Here is a 14617-nt window from a genome sequence, read left to right as displayed (position 1 = left end):
CAGCATACAGAGAGGAAGTTTACTGGGTAATGGACAGGTGTAGAACCAGCAACCTGTCTCTAAACATAGACAAGACTAAAGAGATTTTTGTTGACTTCTGAAGAACAATGTTATCATCCTCCACTAAACACTGGGAGTACCAAATTCCTTGGAGTTCACCTGGCAGAGGATCTTGCCTAGTCTCTCAACACCAACACTGTAGCCAAGAATGCACATCAGCATCTCTACTTTCTGCATCTCCCCCCTCCCATCCTCACAATATTCTAGAGAAGACCCATCAAGAACATCCTGAGCAGCTGCATCACATTCTGGTTTGGGAATTGCATCATGCATGGAATTGCAAGTCCATGCAGCGTGAACAGAGTTCAGCTGAAAAAAATTATTGGTGTCTCTCTCCCCATCTTCACAGACATTAATTATTGTAAATCATCTTGCGTCACTGTACATGCTACTGTACACCTGCATTTTATGTTGTATTGTGTAGTTGTTCTATGTAGCATCTTGGTCCTAGAGGAACTGTGTTTCATTTCACTGGGTACTGTAAACAACTGTATATAGTTTAAATAGAAATAAAAAATACTTCACAGTTTTGTTTTTTTTTTGACAAAGTTACATGAACAAAACAGCAATGAGACAATTTAATTATAAGAACATATATTTTTAGTTATGAGGCATCACTTAACTTTACAAATTCAACAAACATAATTAATTTATAATAAATTTTAGTGCATTCAAAATGGACCCACAAACCCTTGTAATATGAATATATAGTGATATTGTGGATCGACAGGTGGATTCTCCACTGTTGGACAGAGAATAAAGAGCACATCTCCTTTTAGTTTTGAGTATTGTGAAAGGAAAGACAGAAAAATACATTTGTGTTATACATTACATTGTCACAAATATTCAAGCACTAAACTATAAAACACAGCAGTTACAAATGCCATTGTCATGAATATAGCATTAAACAAACAACCAAACACAGCAGAAAATAAAGTCATTAATTGGTGCAGATGAAGTTGAGTGTCTGGGCCTCAGGCAGACTGACCCAGTGCTGTCCTCCAAATGATTCCACCGCTCCACATCTCTCTAGAGAGCAACAGTCTTCTGCCTCGGTCCCGTTCCCTGGAGCCCAGTCCTGGTAGCAGATGGACTCTCCACTGACCCAGAACCAGAAGCCGAGGGTGCAGGTGTGGCGTAGACCCAGCCAAATGTGATCAGTATAGGCTTTCTGAGCCACCTCCATCACCCAGGACTGGATCTCTGCAGAGGTAACTGAGACCAGATCTGAATGATTGGTCCTGCAGTATCTCAGAGCGTCTCTCCAGGTCAGAGTCAGATTCACCAACACAAGCTGATCTGGACATGACAAAAAATATTAGTTTATATCATTTTATTGAATATATTAATTTGTAAATATATAGTTCATTTTGTTCATGTCTAAGTTCAGAAATACGACCAGAAACAGAATCAGTGAAATGCAGCTCACCCTCACGGCAGACGAATGGAAGCTCACAGTCACAGTCCTCATCGAACCAACTGCCCCCTGCATCTCCTTCAGTCATGGACACTGCAGTACAGTTCTGACTCCCACCGGTATCGTCTGGTTGTGTAGACGCCCAGTATCTGAACGAGGAGTAGCTCTGATCTGACCACTGCCAGGAGTCATTGAACAGACCGATCCAGAAAATACTACGGTTAAATACTGGCCCATTATTTAAAATTATCTGGTTCTCCGTCTGGTTCCTTGCACTGACCAGATCTGTGTAATTCACTCTGCAGTAGTTCTGAGCTTCACGCCATGTAAAACTGCCTTTGACCGTGATGTAACTTGAACTTTTTTCTGAAATTTATTTGTATAAAATTATTCTCAAATCTGTTGAATGATAATTTTGTATACATTTCTTTGTTCAAAAAGTAACATAACAAATTAGACATAAATCTAAGAATCAGTAAAACATTAGTAATTCCATATTCTTACCGTCATAACACATAAAACCTAAATGAGTGTCACAGCTCTCATCGTACCAAGTTCCATTTTGTTTAGACATAGTAACACAGGACTCGTTCCCCTTTGTGTTGTTTGGTTGTCCACTGCTCCAGTTCCTGTACTTTGCTCCCTCTCTGTACAAATCTCCATCAGCCAGAGACCACAGCCATCTCCCAGTGTTCCCTCTCTTTAGACCGATCCACACTGAGCTGGTAGTGTTATTTTTGAGAGTCGTGTTCAGGTTCATCATCTCCTCCATGTTGTTGACGGTGACCAGATCAGTGTAGTTCTGTCTGCAGTAGCTCTGAGCTTCAGTCCAGGTTTTATTCTCATTCACAAAGTGATATTGATAAGGAACATCAGCTGCAGCTAAAGCAAAGATAACTACCAAGAACAACAACAAGTCAGTGTGGTGTTTATTGTGGTCAAATCTAGCTTCAGAGTGTAACACTGTCACACAACATTTTGTTCTTATAAACTAATATTTTTTTTCTCAAAATGTCCGCTAAGGAAACACAGGTGCAGTAAATATAGGTCATGGAAGACACTTTTATACAATTTGCATTGAGTCAGGAGGCTTCTTACATGTTAGTTATTAGATAGTGGACTTGGGTAATGGTAATTATGTGTGATGTTTATTTACTTACACTCACTTTACTAATAACATGTTCCTGGTGTGTTTACAGTTATTTTAAGAGTTTCAGACCCTCTCAAACACACACAAACACACACCCTCAGTAGCTCATACATAATACTAACACATGAGTCAGTATTGAATCTACTAAAGCTCTGTATAGAGTTGAAATAAACACTGACCTGTGAAAAACAAGGTGAGATCCATATTTTTTTCTCTGAATGTAAAAGCCTGTGTTCTTCTTCTTCTACGAGACACAAATGTACATCAGCTGTTGGCGTGTAACAGCTAAATGTGAAGTGTAAGATGAGGAAACAGGAAATATAAAGCATGACTTTAAAAAATACACAGGTTGATTTGCAAATCAAATGAACAGCATCTGAACATCACAGAAGTGATATTTGTACACACTGCCTACAAGGAGCAGCATGGGATATTTGTAATATTCTTAAGTTATGATTCATAATGATCAGTATTTCACCTGTACATCTGAAAAGATTGGAGACTTTGTTTGCTGAAACTTGTGGCCACTGTGTAGTACATTGTTGACCCCTTACAGACTGAGGTCTTATGGTCAGAAAGTCCAGCCTCTGGATACGGAGAGAGATTGAGGTTCATTAATATTCAGTCTCCAGGAGTTGACAAACTCACGTAACCTGCTGGGCCAGCGCAGCTGTGTCTGGGAAACTGTTAATACCATTAGTTTGTATATGACGACTAACAAAAGCATTAAATAAAAGCTACCTAGGAAGCACTAAGCCTATGTAATATGGATATTAAAATACTGATTTCTGTTGTAAGAATGATAACATACACATTGATGATTTTTACAAGTTAGGACAGTTTAGTAATCTATGTCGAAGAAACAGCAATGAAGGAAGCCTTGTCCGTCTGGCCATTTGTCAGATTTGTTGCAGCCATCTTCTTGACGTCTGTTAAATTGCGCTTGTGTCAAACCAGGCAGGGTTCCAGTAATATTTACTTAGGTTCACCCTGTCTTTCTCAGTATGCGTGAACCAATGCTACTATTAATCAAATACTCCAGTAAAATATACCACTATAAAAGCATGAATTAGGTAAAGTACTTGAAGCTGTTAAGTTATTCTAATAACTAACTTTGATGTGCAAAAAACACAGGTATGTGTTATTCATATTTACTGAACCACTGAATATTTTTTTGTTTTGAGTGTGGTGTGTTAGAAGGGTAGAACAAATGCACCCTCACACTGGGCTGTGTGTTGATGTGTGGCGTACCATCTAATATCCTTTGCATGGTTTATGAGGTCAGTCAACATCAAAACCCAGTGTGTTCGTATGGATGTGGGGGGTTGTAAAAGTAATGTGAATGGATGAATAAAAAAATGTTTATAAAGAAATTTTACAAGTCGTTTAATGAAATTTATTACAATCACATTGTGCACCATTTCATATTGTGTTTAAAAAGTCTGTAACAGAAAGGAGTACAGAGCTAAATGATGTACATCACAGTCAACCCTTCACATGTAGAAATATATATATTATATAATCAATGACAGCAATAATAATGTGGAAAAAAAGACAATTGAAAAATTGTGTTTTGTCATGAATTTCTTTCTCAGTGTTTCAGCTTAAATTTGTTTACCGTCAAAATTTTAAATGTACAGTTCACACAGTGGATTCTACCTGAACTTGCAGAAGGTTCTTGGGAATATCAAAGGTTGGGAATATCTGTTCAAAACTCAGTTTTCTCATGTGTTCACGAGTTAGGTAAAAGAACTGTGTTCAGAAATCAAACTATTTGGTTTAATATTTATAAACAACTCATCTATGTAAAAGCATTGAATAAATTACCTAATCATTAACATAATCCACACCCATTAATTAGAAATATGTGCCTACTGAGGACTGAGGACTTGTAATGTCAAATACAAAACAAAAATAAAACAAAATTATATTTACCTACTTTGATATTTGACTCTTACATTTACATTACATTACTTAATACATTTAATATCCATTTGTAACTATGCTGTTTTCTTCCTTTTATTAATATAAATATTTACCTGTAAATAAACAACTTGAAATATAGTGTCAGCCAGGTATTTTTTACCATAACACATTTCTAAATTTTAAACACAAACCTATTTTCTTATTTCAACATTGTATCATTTGTCTTTAGAAAATAGTATGTACTGTGTATATATTTTGCAAACATACACTCACAGAACTTCTGGATCTTCTGAGGCTGGGTCCAGAAAAGGGAACACACCTGTCTTAATTTTTTCTTTGAGAGAAAGAAGGCAACAATGAGGATTCTAAATTCTAGTGCAGTTTTCCAGTAACAAACAGGAATTACACCTTACAATAACTCTACACCTGAATAAATGTAAACAACTAAAAGAAAGAGCCCAGTTATTTGTAACATTTCTCATATGTTCTGATGTAATCTGTAGTCTGTTTACATTCAGTAAGCAAATATCTTACCACTGGAAGTGCTGTTTCACTAAATTATTAACTGGAAGTAGAATCACAGAAACAGTGCTGTAACCTGCTGTGGAACAAAGATACGCTGGAGAAAGTGCTACAGCTCCAGGCCTTCTGGACTAATACAACTGAAATCTTGTTCAGAGCAGACTGACCGACTTCAGTAGTTGGTGCAGATAAAGTTGAGTTGCTGGTTCTCAGGCAGACTGACCTACTGCTGTCCTCCACCTGATTCCACCACTCCAGGTCTCTCTCCAGAACCACAGGCTTCTCCCCCGATCCCGTTCCCTGGAGCCCAGTTCTGGTAGCCACTGATCCAGAACCAGAAGCCCTGTTTGCAGGTGTGACGTAGCCCCAGCCAAACGTGATCAGTGTAGGCTTTCTGAGCCACCTCCATCACCTAGAACTGGACCTTCTCAGAGTGCACTGAGACCAGGTCCCTATGGTTCGCCCTCTCAGAGCGTCCCACCAGGTCAGTGTCTCCTCCGCAAAATATTTTAGTTCACCTCCCTGTTTCAACTCTCACATGACTTCAGCAGTGGAAGACAAAGTTAAACAAGAACATGAGTTTTCTCTGTATTTAACTCTAAACTGTCATTTTTTCCCTCTGGGAATAAATTAACGTTAATCTGTAAACATTCCTAACACTTTAAGCTTTAAAACTAAATAAACTCCAAAAGATCTTTGTATTAATATTGTATTCTTTCTTCTTTATTACCTAGATCCTGTTTAGATTCTCAGAGTGATTCTCCAGTTCTTTTGGAGTGTGTACCTCACAGTAACTGGGTCACTATGTAGAACTCTCTCATTATCCAGTGTCCACTATGAAAACTTTCCCTAGCAGAAGACTGGAGCAGCTTCTTTAGCTCTGAGTTAATGTTAATGAAACATGAATCCTACCTCTGTGTTGGTTCTGTTCTCCTCTCAGCGTCCACTTCTGTCATCTTCTCTTCTCCCTGTGACTCTGTATCTCTCTCTATCCTCTCTCTCTTATCTCTGATCTCTCTAACCTCTGTACCTCACCTATAGTTCTGTGCCATTGTCTCTTTCGGGGAAAGCTATTTTGCATAAACTCCTTCATCACACGCTCAGTAACAAGAGTTGACTGTGTTTCATATCAAACCTTTAGACTGATCCAGTTCAGTTCTGTGAGGATTTGATGGAATATTAGTTCCCAACAAGCATTTGCTCAGTAAATAGTACCTTATTGAATGCACATTTCAGGACTGCTGTTTTTATAGTTATTGATGATAAACTCTGGGTTATTGTAACAACAGCTTGCGTGACTCTCATTTTATTAAAAGTAGACACCGATATTATGAGCAGCTACTCTGCTCTGAGATACTTTACATATGTCCATATACCAGGACAAAGACAGCATTGGCCACTTTGTCCAATAGAAGTAAATAAATGTCCACAATGTCCAAAAGTAAGACCACATTTTACAGTTAGTGTAGTCTGATTCTTTAGGGTTCACCCATTGTGGACATAAAGTGTAGTATCTCTATGGAAAAGCATTAACTGATAGAATGTGAGACCACCATACCTATGGCAGTGGTACAGTGGATATGTGTTTTCTGGAGTGATGTAGCACCACAAAATACATTTAGCATGAGTTTGGATGTGATCCAACATCAGAAGCTCACCCCAATAATGTTGGTGTGCAAAAATCCAATCACATTTTCCAAAAGCAAAAATTTGAACACAATGCCACAGTGTCCTAAGAATCCCAGGTTTAGGTTTAACGTTTTTGCAGTAGAATGTAAATGATTTACCCAAATGACGTTGATGGTTCTACAAGTGTTCATTAGTAAAGAAAATGGTTCTATATAAAACCCTGAACACTTTAAGAACCTGGGGTTCTTCAGACTGATGGAGAATGTCCTATGGATGGGTCTGTGTGGCACCTTTTTATAGAAAAGGGTTCTATATGACACCAAAAATGACTCTTCTGCTGTAACAACATTGACATTGTGTGAATAGAATATCTATCAGGGGAGCTACATCTTAAGGTTTAAAGTACATTTAAATATGAAATTTACATTGTGCAGTTATTTATATATTTATTTATTTATTTTGTATCCCGCATTCTTGACGTATCTGTTGTTTCATACACAGGTCAAAAAATATAAACAAGCAAATATTTCATAAACAATTTTTACAAAGTTGATTTCCTGGTTTGTTTTATTGAAGTATTAAAATAAAGAAATACATATTTGCATCATAATTGCATCAAATTTGACATATCTTCTATAGAGAGATAAATAATGACACAAAGCAGCACAACAAATCATTTACACTTAGAAAAACTGATATTCAAGAAGGATTATGCAAACAGATAAAACCAAGTTTACAAATGACACCAATTTAAAATCTCTCAGTTCTATAAATGTAAATTTGTTAATGATTCCTTCATTGTCTGTAACCTCTTATCCAGTTCAGACAGATGGATATATATAGATATATTGCAGAGATCATTACTGAAACAGTCTGTGCTTTTTCAAGAAACTGATCCTGCTTGTTTCAGTACTGAGGAAGAGTTCAGAAAGAAGAAAAGTTCAAGCTACATACCAAACATTTAAATTATATTATATAGAATATAATCTTATTATTGTTAAAAATAAATCAGTGAAGCAGATCATCTTCTCACTCTGTCCTGAAGGGGGAGCACACCTTACTTCAGTCTTCATTTTTAAAAAAGAAACAAAATAGTCAAGATTAAAATACCACTTCAATATTCAGACAATCAACCAGTCGATAAATGTGTGTCTTATATAATACTTTTAACAACAGAATATTTTCCCAAGGTAGATTTACAGAGATCTGGGTCCAAGACTCTTGCGAGTCAAAGACAAAAGACAAAGTCCCTCATCACAAGGAGGAACCAAGACTCACAAGGAGCAACCTGTCCTTCTCTGGTCAACACCAGAGAACTTAACCTTTCTAGAAACAAAGTGTAACTAACCTTCATAGTTGGTGCAGATGAAGTTGAGCTGCTGGGTCTGTGGCAGACTGACCCACTGCTGTCCTCCACTTGATTCCACTGCTCCAGATCTCTCTCCAGAACCACAGTCTTCACCCCCAGTCCCGTTCCCTGGAGCCCAGTTCTGGTAGCAGATGGACTCTCCACTGACCCAGAACCAGAAGCTGAGGGTGCAGGTGTGACGTAGCCCCAGCCAAACATGATCAGTGGAGGCTTTCTGAGCCACCTCCATCACCCAGGACTGGACCTCCTTAGAATGAACTGAGACCAGGTCCATATGGTTCTCCCTGCAGTATCTCAGAGCATCTTTCCAGGTCAGAGTCTGATTCACCATCACCAGTTCATCTGGAAACCACAGGACAGAGGTCAGTGAAACACAGGAAAGTTCAGCACAACATTTGATCATTAAATTAATTTCTGAAGTTCATGAACACATTGTTGAATCAGTGAATCATGACTCACTCTCTCGGCAGACAAAGGGGAGCTTGTTGTCACAGGTCAGATTAGTCCACTGACCATCCTCAGTCACTACGGCACACTGCTGCTGTCCATTTTTACCATAATTATCTGGTCCAGACCTCCAGTATCTGAACGAGGAGTTACTCTGATCTGACCACTGCCAGGAGTCATTGAACAAACCGATCCAGACATATGCATTTGAATTGTTATGCAAATTCCAGATCTCCAGCTTCTCTGTCTGGTTCATCACACTGACCAGATCTGTATAATTTTCTCTGCAGTAGCTCTGAGCATCAGGCCAGTACTTTGGTTCATCAATGTATATGTATCTATCAGAGTTTGTCTTCGTTTCTAAAACAGACATTTTATAAACATTGATAAATGTCTCTTTCTTTAACACCCACCAACGACACTGATAGAATCACTAATGTTAAAATATTGTACAAAGGAATATTAAGTTGGCTTTTTTTTTCATTTCCTGAAGTGATAGTGTTTTACATGAACTAGTATCTGGAAGTTCTTACCGTCATAGCACACAAAACTGTACGGTGTCTCACAGCTGATATCAAACCAGGTTCCATCAGAATGATACATACCAACACAGAACTCTCTCCTTTCAGCATTGTTTGGTTCACCACTTCTCCAGTTCCGATACTCCTCTCCCTCACTATCAAGACCTCCATCAGCCAGAGACCACAGCCATCTCCCAGTGTCCCCTATATGTAGACCGATCCACACTGAGCTGGTAGTTTTATCTTTGAGAGTCGTGTTCATGTTCTTCATCTCCTCCATGTTGTTGATGGTGGCCAGATCAGTGAATTTCTGTGTGCAGTAGCTCTGAGCTTCAGTCCAGGTTTTATTCTCATTCACAAAGTGATATCGATAAGGAACATCAGCAGATACCCTACACAAAACTGTGAAGAACATGAGCAGTAGTGATGTTAAGTGATAGTTAAAATGACAGTAATGTTGAGAACAGTATTAATTGTGCTTTCATCACACACACGGTTAAAAACAAAATAGCCTTGTCTTCACATTCTACACCAGAATGGGACACACATTACTGGACAATACCACTGCCATTATTACATGCCATTTTTACTGGTATTTCACAGGATAATCTCAGGTTTTATACCATTTACATCAATTAATTCATAGTAAAAACAGCTGCTGTAATAATGCAGACACTGGTGGCAATTTGAGGTCCAAGCACAAGTTTCTATTTAGAGCCCCATGAGGCATTATCTCTTACATAGTGTTCACTGATAAGATAATGACTTAAACAACAACATGTCCTCTTTTTCTGTAGAAATAATAAAGAATACTGTGTGTAGAATATAATTAATACATTATACCATTTCCCAATTTTAATTCTTTAGAAAAAAATAAAAACAATCACTGACCAGAGAAAAGGAAAAGTATGGAAATGCACTTCAGGTCCATTTCTAAAAGAAAAGAGAAAGTGATGTTACATTTTTTTTTTTCACAGAAATAAAATCCTTACAGAAATATTACAGAAGTAAATAAATGAATAAATGAAGTGAATAAAAGAGGTGAATACTTCACGAGTTTTAAATTACATTTTATAGTTTTAGACAAATGTACTTTCCTAAAATGTACTCAGAAAACATCTTGAAAATATCTGGAATATTGATGTAAGTTATTATTTTTACCCCACAGATATTTCCCTGTCAGCTCGGGTGTGGGGGGTGGGGTTTGGCTTCACACACAAGCCACACTGAACTCCTCCTCAGAATATTATAGTTCGCCTCCCTGTCTCACATGACTTCAGCAGTGGAAGACAAAGTTAAACAAGGAAACAAATTTTCTCTGTATTTAACACTAAACTGTTGTTTCCATCATAGATCTCCCTCTGGGAATAAAGTAAACCTTAATCTGTAAACATCCCAAACACTAGACTCTTAAACCCAATAAACTCCATAAGATCTTTGTATTAATATTGTATACTTTCTTTTGGATTATCTAGAACCTGTTTAGGATCTCAGTGTATTTTAGTGATGTTTCTCAGAGTAATTCTCCAGTTCTTTTGGAGTGTGTACCTCACAGTAACTGGGTCACTATGTAGAACTTTCTCTTTATCCAGTGTCCACTATGAAAACTAACCCCAGCAGAAGACTGGAGCAGCTTCTTTAGCTCTGAGTTAATGTTAATGAAACATGAATCCTACCTCAGTGTTGGTTCTGTTCTCCTCTCGGCATCCACTTCTGTCGTCTTCTCTTCTGTCTGTGACTCTGTATCGCCCTCTGTTTTCTCTCTTTCTTATCTCTGATCTCTCCACGCCCTCCTTTACATCACATATAGGTCTGTGTCATTGTCTGTTTCGGGGAAAGCCACTTTGCATAAACTCCTTCATCACACTCTCAGTGACAAGAGTCGATTGTGTTTGGTATCAACCCTTTAGACTGATCCAGTCCATTTCTGTGAGGATTTTATGAAATTAAGCCACAAATAGTGTTAGTTCTCAACAAGCTTTTGCTCAGCAAATAGTACCTTATTGAATGTATGTTCCTGGACTGTGGTTATTGTAATAACAGCTAACGTGACTCTCTGAGAACAGAGGAAATGTTTTATTAAAATTCGTCACTGATATTATCAGCAGATGCTCTGCTCTGCTCTGAGATGCTTTACATACGTCCATCTACCAGCACAAAGACAGCATTGACCACTGTTATATCCAATAGAACTAAATAAATTTCCAAACATCCACCAAGTTTTAAAGTTAGTGAAGTGAGTCTTTAGTGTTCACTCACTGTGGACAAATGTTGTAACATCTCTGTAGAAAAGCATTGACTTTAAAAGCATTGACTAGAATTTGGAGCTCTGAAGCAGATGCACATGAGGCTGAGACCACCATACCAAAGCTAAGAATGGATTAGATTGGTAGAACAAACCACCACAGTTCCAGCACTGGGCTGTGGAACAGTGGAACTCTGTTCTCTGGAGTTATGGAGCACCATCAAACATGTTTGGAATGAGTTGGGAGGTCATCCACCTTTTAGAACCTGACCTTTCCACATGTTCATTCTGTTTTTTCTGTGCGCCTTGGGGGTGTGTCGACAGGTGAATGACCAAATGAATGATCTAAAACATATGTTTTTCCACATAATTATTCAATCATAAACTCCTATATCATATATATTTAAATAGAAACAATAATAATATTAATTACAACCAAAATTCACTCCATTCCATATAGTAAAGTTTATTTAACAAAGGCGGTAACAGAACAGGTTTACAGAGCTAAATCAAGCTGCACAGCTTCACAGTGAATCATTTGCATAAAAAAAAAATCAATCAATCAAAGTATAACATGACTTAAAATTCCACAGTATTTGACAACACAGGTATATAGAGATATATGATGATAACACAGCAGCATGGTGAAGTATTTATGTTTAAAATATATATATATATAATATTACAAAATGGCCATGAATTTGTCAGCTTTATGATTAATCTATAATATATTTTTTTTATAAATTTATAAATATAAATTAATTTATTTATTAATTTAACCCTAAACAAATATAATTATGAAAATGTTTACATATTGAATGGTACATGAATCTGATGTTGATTTCCTTTAATGGAAATGATATATTTTATTTCTAAATGTAGTTGTTTAAGTTTCTTAACAGAAATAACACAATGTAACATTTCTGTTCATCATACATATGCTAAGATAGAATAAAAAAAAATCACAACTGAAATTAGCATAAACCATGCTTTACAATTCACCTGTGTCCATTCAAAACCATTCTGCTTGTTTCATGAGGTTCGCTGAAATTTCAGGAAGCAGAAAGGTCCAATCTGCACAACAAACATCTTACATTCTAATCTCACATATTTTAAACCCCATGAATTATGCAAGAAAGCCCAGAAAAACAAGTCTCAGGATCTTCTGAAACTGAAGATGGAGCATGTCTAACTTCTAGTCTTCATCTTTGAGAAGAGAAAGAACCAGTGAGTGTTACAATGCCCACTTCAATATTCCAGTAACAGACAAAGTGTAACTGACATCAGTAGTTGGTGCAGATGAAGTTGAGTTGCTGGGTCTCAGGCAGACTGACCCACTGCTGTCCTCCACTCGATTCGACCGCTCCAGATCTCTCTCTGGAACCACAGTCTTCTCCCCCGGTCCCGGGGTACATAGCCCCAGCCAAACGTGATCAGTGGAGGCTTTCTGAGCCACTTCCATCACCCAGGACTGGACCTCCTCAGAGTGAACTGAGACCAGGTCTCTGTGGTTCCCCCTGCAGTATCTCAGAGCGTCCCACCAGGTCAGAGTCAGATTCACCAACACCAGTTTATCTGGAGACAACAGGACAGAGGTCAGTGAAACATAGGAAAGTTCAGCACAGCATTCATTCATTATCTGTAATGACTTATCCAGTTCAGGGTCACAGTGGGTCCAGAGCCTACCTGGAATCATTGGGCGCAAAGCAGGAATACACCCTGGAGGGGTGCCAGTCCTTCACAGGGCAACACAGACACACACATTCACTCACACACTCACACCTACAGACACTTTTGAGTCGCCAATCCAGCTACCAACATGTGTTTTTGGACTGTGGGAGGAAACCGGAGCACCCGGAGGAAACCCACACGGACACGGAGAGAACACACCACACTCCTCTCAGACAGTCACCTGGAGCGGGAATCAAACCCACAACCTCTAGGTCTCTGGAGCTGTGTGACTGCGACACCTACCTAAGTTTGACTGCTTTATGAAGCTGTTTACTCATGTTATGTTGGAACTTGCCATTTGTATCTAGAACTATGTAGCCTGATGAATATTTATTTTACAGTGTAAATAATCAGGGGAGGAGCTCTGTAAGTGAAAGGAGGTGATGACTGAATTTGAGTCTAGTGGTGCATGGGAGAATCAAGTAGCTAAAAGAGTGTAGATACATCATTGAACCTGGGTCAAATATAAATCACCTTAGAGAGTGAGCCTTATTGCAGGTGCTGTTCATTTGTAGATCCCATCAGAGCTCCTCCCATGTTATTGGTTTGAAGAGTGAGTTTGCAGTGGGAGGGCTACACAGGGATTCAAGATTCACACTAATATGACGATTACAAATAGAAGTGAAGACACTCACCTGAGAAAAAATAGATGGCAGAAACCCACTTCAGATCCATTTCTGAAAAAAAGTATTAGTATAACATTACTACAATATACTCTACTGCTGAAATGAAGATAATGTGCTCAGTGAACACTGCTGTGGAGAGTTGATGGCAAGCATTGTGCACTTTCTGACATCATTGTCCCCATGCGTCATGAGAATATATTTGGAGCTGTGTCTGTGCTGTATTTATTTTTAAAAACAACGAGGAGCAGTGGATTTTAGTAACATTCTCATGGCATTGTTAGAATACCTACAGAGAACATTGGAGGTTATGTCTAATGTCCAACATGATCTTATTTTTAATTTTATTAATATCACACACTGCACTTACAAATCCATTATCTAGAACCTGACTGCCGTTTCTGTCTTGATGAGAAATCTAATTATGTTGTGATCATGACGTAGTCATATATTATCTAGAACCTACTTAGAACCTGTGTGTAATTCAGTGATGTTCCTCAGAGTGATTCTCCAGTTCTTTTGGAGTGTGTACCTCACAGTAACTGGGTCACTATGTAGAACTTTCTCTTTATCCAGTGTCCACTATGAAAACTAACCCCAGCAGAAGACTGGAGCAGCTTCTTTAGCTCTGAGTTAATGTTAATGAAACATGAATCCTACCTCGGTGTTGGTTCTGTTCTCCTCTCAGCATCCACTTCTGTCATCTTCTCTTCTCCCTGTGACTCTGTATCTCTCTCTATCCTCTCTCTCTTACCTCTGACCTCTCTAACTCCTCCTCTGTACCTCACCTATAGGTCTGAGTGTATCGTCTGTTTCACCTACACATACTTTACATAAACTCCCCTCATCACATGGACACAGACAAGAGATGCTTGAATTTGACATTTACGGTCTTGGAACAGTCTATTTCCGTGAGCATTTGGTAGCATTCAGCAACAAGGAGTGTAAGTACTCAACAAGAAAGTGGACAGCAAATA

At 38.2% G+C, this 14617-nt stretch overlaps 2 protein-coding genes across 2 annotated transcripts; both read right to left on the bottom strand.

Moving 5' to 3' along the window:
* Positions 1 to 1000: 1000 nt before the first annotated feature.
* LOC136678777 (C-type mannose receptor 2-like) lies at positions 1001 to 5484 on the bottom strand. The gene is made up of 4 exons (XM_066656917.1): positions 5316 to 5484; positions 1982 to 2359; positions 1490 to 1843; positions 1001 to 1359 (listed from the first exon to the last, which is right to left on the bottom strand). The coding sequence occupies exons 1-4, from the start codon at positions 5482 to 5484 to the stop codon at positions 1001 to 1003; spliced, it is 1260 nt and encodes a 419-aa protein (XP_066513014.1).
* A 2563-nt stretch (positions 5485 to 8047) lies between these two features.
* Positions 8048 to 13692, bottom strand: LOC136678769 (macrophage mannose receptor 1-like). The gene is made up of 5 exons (XM_066656904.1): positions 13653 to 13692; positions 12621 to 12861; positions 9054 to 9433; positions 8533 to 8880; positions 8048 to 8415 (listed from the first exon to the last, which is right to left on the bottom strand). Exons 1-5 carry the CDS (start codon positions 13690 to 13692, stop codon positions 8048 to 8050), a joined length of 1377 nt encoding a protein of 458 aa, XP_066513001.1.
* Positions 13693 to 14617: the final 925 nt, after the last annotated feature.

This window comes from Hoplias malabaricus, chromosome 2, assembly GCF_029633855.1.
Source record: "Hoplias malabaricus isolate fHopMal1 chromosome 2, fHopMal1.hap1, whole genome shotgun sequence".
Classification (NCBI taxonomy): Eukaryota; Metazoa; Chordata; class Actinopteri; order Characiformes; family Erythrinidae; genus Hoplias; species Hoplias malabaricus.
The sequence above is the reverse complement of the archived record's forward strand: the minus strand, read 5'-3'. Positions and strand labels throughout refer to the sequence as shown.

Coding starts and splice junctions, on each gene's coding strand:
- LOC136678777 (XM_066656917.1), bottom strand. CDS start 5,484: ATGGAGGTGGCTCAGAAAGCCTACACTGATCACGTTTGGCTGGGGCTA. Junction 2,360..5,315: donor ACCTGGAGTGGTGGAATCAG/GTGGAGGACAGC, acceptor TCTTTGCTTTAG/CTGCAGCTGATGTTCCTTAT. Junction 1,360..1,489: donor TCCATTCGTCTGCCGTGAGG/GTGAGCTGCATT, acceptor TGTCATGTCCAG/ATCAGCTTGTGTTGGTGAAT.
- LOC136678769 (XM_066656904.1), bottom strand. CDS start 13,692: ATGGATCTGAAGTGGGTTTCTGCCATCTATTTTTTCTCAG. Junction 12,862..13,652: donor TGCCATCTATTTTTTCTCAG/GTGAGTGTCTTC, acceptor TGTTGTCTCCAG/ATAAACTGGTGTTGGTGAAT. Junction 9,434..12,620: donor CGAGTGGAGGACAGCAGTGG/GTCAGTCTGCCT, acceptor AGTTTTGTGTAG/GGTATCTGCTGATGTTCCTT.